Raw genomic sequence first — 6,200 nt, forward strand, 5'->3', positions numbered from 1 at the left:
GGTGACTAGTATTGAGTGCGCAGGGTTGCTTAATATGTTGTATGTCCCACATTTTAGCCATATTATTATTAATACCATCTGTGTGCACCAGTTGTTAGTGTTGGTTCATGATGGGTGCCTCTGGCTGGGAGGGCCCATCCCAATTGATGATATGCTAATTCGAAGAATCACCACGCTACCCATCACGGTGCAAACCTCGCAAACACTTTTGTAAGGAAGTCACGGGAGAAAAATATTTCGGACTAGCTGAAGAGTGACTTAGGATAAAATAATAAAGACATCATCAAAGCCATCCAGAAAGTCAGATCTGGAAGCAAGAAAGAGAAATAAAAAAAACCCCTGACTGCTAATGCCTACCTTCCATATATTTGTGGAGTCACTGACAAGATGGCTAACGTTCTCATAAGGAAGGATATCAAAACTTCATTCAAGCCCATGACAACCATTAAGCAGAGAATGAAATCTGTCAAGGACAAACCGGAACACCTCCATCAGAAAGGGGTTTATATGATCAATTTTTCTTATGTAGAGTACTACGTTGGGGAAACAGGCAGGTATGTCAAGATCAGGCTTAAAGAACATGGTGCAGATATTCGAAATGATAGAACTCGTTCTTCAGCTTTAGCTGAGCATGCAGGCAATACAAAACACCATATCTACCTGGAAGACACAAAGTTCATTGCTAATGTGAGTCATCATTTCAAACGAAAAGTGTGGGAGGCACTTGAAATCATTAAGAACCCGCACAACCTCAATAGGGATGGTGGCCTTCAAGTTAGTAGAAATTGGATTTCCCTTCTCCCCTGCAATGAATAAAAAACACCCTTAATATTCTCCATCCTCCCACCCCTTCCCCCCTGCTCCTCCCATTCTCTCATATAACACCCCTCTTCTCCTGAAAATCCCCCCTTCACCCTCTCACGCTCCATCCCTGAGAATGTTATTAACCTAAACCCTTTTGAACCCTCCTTCCTCTAACCTATCCTTTGTTAACCCAACTCTTCCTCTCTCACCCCTAATAATTAATAATGCTAAACAATATTACTTATACAATCTCATAACATGATTGATTTTAGGTATAATTAAGATTCATATTAAAACATAATATTAATAAGCTAATAACATAGACCTAAAATATCAAAAATCAAATTATTAGCTAAATAATAATATTAATACTACTCTTCAACAAATAATAATAAATAAAAAAGAACTTATAATTTCATTAAAATTAAATTAAATAAAAATGAAAATAATAATTTACTACTATACATTGTAAACATATATTATTATTTATGAGTAAAGTATTATAAATTCATTTAAGAAGACTAAAAATAATTTTATTACATACATTGATTAAAAAAAAAAAATGCATTAAAAGCATAAAATTTAATTAAAACTTTGTAATAAATTGAATAAGGGTCATAATAAATGAGTATTAAAATAAATATTAGTAAAAATTAAAGTATTAAATAAAAAATTTAAATAGAATAAGAAACTTATAATTTATTTATTTTTATTTTTATTTTTATGACATAAAAATAATAATAATAATTCTATAAAATAAGTAATTATTTACCTTAAGCTAGTTGGCTCCCCACTTTGACAACGCTCCATTTCATATTTATAATGCCCTTTCTCTTCTTTGTAGATTCAGTCGTGAGGATGAGTCTTGTTCTAGACTTGAAACGTAAACAACATAAAAATGAATATTGTGGAATATCCGAGCCCAAAATCTCAAAAACACTTGATCTAGTTTTTTTCTTGCCTTCTAGGAGCACGATATTGAATCTGATGTATCTCTATTCTTTCAGATCCCCAATATGTGCTCTTTGGTCTTGTAGTATCCCTTTGAGTCTTCTTTCCAACGCCATAGGTTTGGCCCGATTTGGATTCTTCAAGACAAAGTTATGCCCAATCTCTCACAATGACCTAATTATGGACTAGTTCAGTAGAGCGAACTTGTATGGCGTGCCACATGTCACAGTTTCCTCCTTCGGCTCTAAAATCGATATACAGAAAACTACAATCCATGCACTATCTACCACTTGCTACATAATTCCAATCTGCTTCCTAGAGAAAGGGTTCTAACGATTTTCCCAAGGTCACCTCTTTGAGATGAAATTCGGGAGCCTACAAAAACCCTAACTTCTACAGATCATATCTCCAAAAATATAATGAACCAAGATCTGAAATTTGGTCACGATGTTCATCCAGATTTCTGTTCAAATGGGTTTTAATTCAACATCTAATACTTTGCAGAAATACAGTTATATAAAAAATGCCATGATCACCACTTTTGGAGGATATATGAGATTTCTTTTTGTAGAGTTGAGAGGGGCTTCTATAGAGAATGTTGGAGGGATTTTAGGAGCTTAAAAATTTATTAATTATTTACTATTCAATGACCAAAAAAATTGATAAATTCCATGCCACAACCCCATGGGATTTTAGCCCACTAATTGGTGTTACTAACTTCAATCTTGAATAACTTACAAACCATGAGGAATTACGAGGAGAGCTATATACCAATATAAATATATTTTTGATTAGAGTATTCCTATAATCGTTATGAGACGAGAAACCATGAATGATGATGCCCAATGTGCCATGGAAGTTCAGGGTCATACTTGTTGCTGCTTGGGTTGACATCAATGACATCCTCATATCATCTTTAGATCAACAATCTCCCCCTTTAGCATTGATGGCAACACAAGTACTCCCCTTGCGATCAGGGCACCTCTTCCTACTACCTTCTCTCCCCCTTTGAAATCACCGTCAAAGGGTAACTCCCCCTGACACACAACCATCCTGTAGACCTATACACACTTCCACTCCCCGTTTATTTTCTGAATAAGGAAAATCTAATGAGAACTTGGGAGAATCCCAAACTTTTGGCGAAGATATTCAAATGCTTCATGAGGTAAAGGTTTAGTGAAGATACCAGTGATTTGTTCTTTTGTACCAACATATTCAAGTTTGATATTCTTTTCAGAGACTTGTTCTCTAACAAAATGATATTTTATCAGGATGTGTTTTTTTTTAATGCATGACAAGATTCTTGGAGATTTTGATGGCACTGGTGTTATCACAGAAGATGGGAATAGGCTCACTGAATTATACTTGAAGATCTTACAAAGTTTGTTTCATCCAAAGGACTTGAGTATAACAAGTCGTTGCTACAATGTATTCTTCTTCCGCTATAGATAACGAGATTGAGGTTTTCTTTTTTCTCAAACATGATACAAGACAACCACCTAGATAGAATGTTGCTCCACTAGTACTCTTACGATAATCAACGCTTCTTGCCCAATCTACATCTGTAAAGGCTTGAATAATGAGATTGTTTCCCTTGGGATACAACAAGCAATATTCTGTTGTGTCATTTAGATATCAAAGAATTCTTTTGACGACAATAATATGTGATTCTTTTGGTGCTGCTTGGAATCTTGCTACTTGTCCAACTGCTTGCATAACATTTGGTCGGAAGGTTGTTACATATAGAAGAGTACCAATCATACATCAATGACAACCTCAGATCATCTTTTGAGATCCACCCATGGTTTGCAGACCATGGTATTGTAATAGAGAAGGATATGCAAAGGGATGTCTTAGCAAGTCTAAGAAAAGGAATGAATTAACTTGATGTGATGATTTTGGGTTTGTAATTGTAGATATTTCTGTGTTTTGGGTGAAGGGGAAGGCTCCTACAGCTGAGTGCACGAAGACCTTGGTAAGTCCATAGCTAAGTGCATGGGCCCCTACAACTATGTGTGCATGGGATGGAAGTTTGTATAAGGAAGATCTGAAGTAATAGAAAGATATTTGAAGAAAATCCGTGTCTATTATTATGCATAGTGTATTTTCTGATTTACACAACTAAATAATATTTTGTTAGATCTAAGACTTTTGTGATCCATATTGTAGATAAATGTCTTTCAGATTAATCACATCATTAGGAATCGATATTTATCTATATTTTATATTAATTACTCCGTGAAGATCTGAATCAACTGTTAGATGTTATTTTATGCATGATAAGATAGTTACGCAAAGTTTATAACTTTCTTTAACTGAAAATCATCTAAGTTTCATGCATAAGGGTTCACGAAGGTTAGATCAGAATTAAAACTACATAAAGCACCTTAAACCACATCACATAGCCTTTTGGATGCAGAAGTCCGGTTCTAGCATCCCCCAATATTGCCTCGGGTGAGACTGCAGCTTGTGCTACGCAGGTTGTTGCCAAAATGGCTGGTAGTGTAGGGCTTTGTTGGTTAGTGTAGCTAACATTGAACCTAGTTCCAAGTCCCCTCAGCCAACAAGAGATGGTGGATCATATGTGATCTATGTATCCTTCCTTGTTTTCCGGTTGCGGCAAAGCAGTTGTGGTGTTTATGTATATGTTTTGGTGATGTTTATATATGTACATATGTTTATGGATGTAAATACTACCATGAGCTTTGTTATAAAGCTCCAATAAGAGGTATGGGTGTCATGTAATTATGATGTTATGTTTCATGTTGGTTTTCTTCTCAGTGGGTTGATCATTGTAAATACTGCATGAAGCTAAGTTATAAATGTTGGTTTTAACCCTGTACAAAAATTACTTGCATACGAATTCAAACAATAGAAAATAAACAATGCGAGAGCATAACACATAAAACACATATACACAGACATTTTCCCTTGGATCACAAAACTGGGACTACCAGATTGATTTTTCATTATGTTCCTTTCAATGTTACAATACATGTTTATACATGTCGAAGCATCCAATACCATGGACCAAAAACCATCGCGTCCAAAACCATGTGCAAAAACCATGCACAAAACCATAGGTAGGTCTGCCCAACCTAATATAGGGTCCAAAAAAAATTTCCCCAGGGCATTGCCTGAGACCCCTTAGAGGAGGGCTACCCAACCCCCTCAAACCCCTTGTGATCCCCCCCCTGCTACGCAATCAGTGCAACGAAGGGGGGGCTCTGCTCCCCCTATAACTCCCCAGTTAACTAGGTAGGCTAGTCATGGAAAGAATATAACACAAACCAACATTCTCCCACTTGTTGTTTTCTTTCCACAGGGCATCACAGGAGAGCTTAGTCATTTATCTAGCCCTGCAACACCCATTGTTTCTCTACACCAAGAAAACTTCTCAGATCTCACAGATTTTGTCAATGCATTTGCAGTATTCTTCAAAGTGTCCACCTTTACCAGCAACACCTTTTTGTCTTCTATCATATCCCTCACAAAGTGATACTCAACATCAATGTGCTTTGTATTTGAATGATAAGCAGGGTTTTTTGCCAAGAAAATTACACTTTGGCTGTCACAGCCTATCCTTATAGCAACCTGTGCTAACCCCATACTTGAACACAATCTTTGCAACGAAATTGCTTCCTTGATTGCGTGAGAGGCTGCCATGTATTCTGCCTTTGTAGTTGATAGTGCCACTAAATGTTGTTTCTTACTCATCCAACTGATTGCACCTTCAAATAGGTTAAATGCATACCCACTTGTAGATCTTCTCTGATCCAAATCTCCAGCCCAGTCTGCATCAAAGAAGCCATGAATATCCAACACTCTGTCCAATCCTGGTATTCGTTGGTAACACAAATCATAATTACTAGTGCCACACAAATACCTGAAAACTCGCTTCACTGTTGTCCAGTGCTCCTTCCCTGGTTTTGACATAAACCTGCTCAATACTCCCACTACATGTGAAATGTCTAGTCTAGTACAGACCATTGCATACATCAAGCTATCTACTACACTTGCATATGGAACACGGGACATGTCCTCTTCCTCTTCTTGTGTCTTGGGACACTGTTCAGTAGATAACTTTACACCTACAGGAATAGGAACCTTCACTGGTTTACTATCCTACATATTAAACCTCTGTAGTATTTTCTCGACATACTTCCTCTGGCTTAACCAGAGCTTCCCCTTTGCCTGATCTCTTTTAATTTCCATGCCCAAAATATAGTTTGCAGCACCAATATCTTTCATGTCGAATTTGGAGGACAATTGGGTCTTCAAATCCTCGATAATTTATTTGTCATTTCCAACCAGAAACATATCATCCACATACAAGACCAGATAAATAGCATGGCCACCAATTAATTTAAAATACACACAGTGATCTACTTTGCTTCTGGTGAAGGCAAGTCCCCGTATAAATGTATCAAATTTCTGATACCACA

General features: G+C 36.7%; 1 protein-coding gene across 1 annotated transcript; it reads left to right on the forward strand.

Moving 5' to 3' along the window:
• Positions 1-387: 387 nt before the first annotated feature.
• Positions 388-816, forward strand: LOC149251734 (uncharacterized). The gene has a single exon (XM_089453975.1). It carries the CDS (start codon positions 388-390, stop codon positions 814-816), a length of 429 nt encoding a protein of 142 aa, XP_089310101.1.
• Positions 817-6,200: the final 5,384 nt, after the last annotated feature.

This window comes from Pinus tabuliformis, chromosome 7 (genome assembly GCF_031772625.1).
Source record: "Pinus tabuliformis cultivar Carrire ecotype Pingquan chromosome 7, CPIR1, whole genome shotgun sequence".
Taxonomy (NCBI): domain Eukaryota; kingdom Viridiplantae; phylum Streptophyta; class Pinopsida; order Pinales; family Pinaceae; genus Pinus; species Pinus tabuliformis.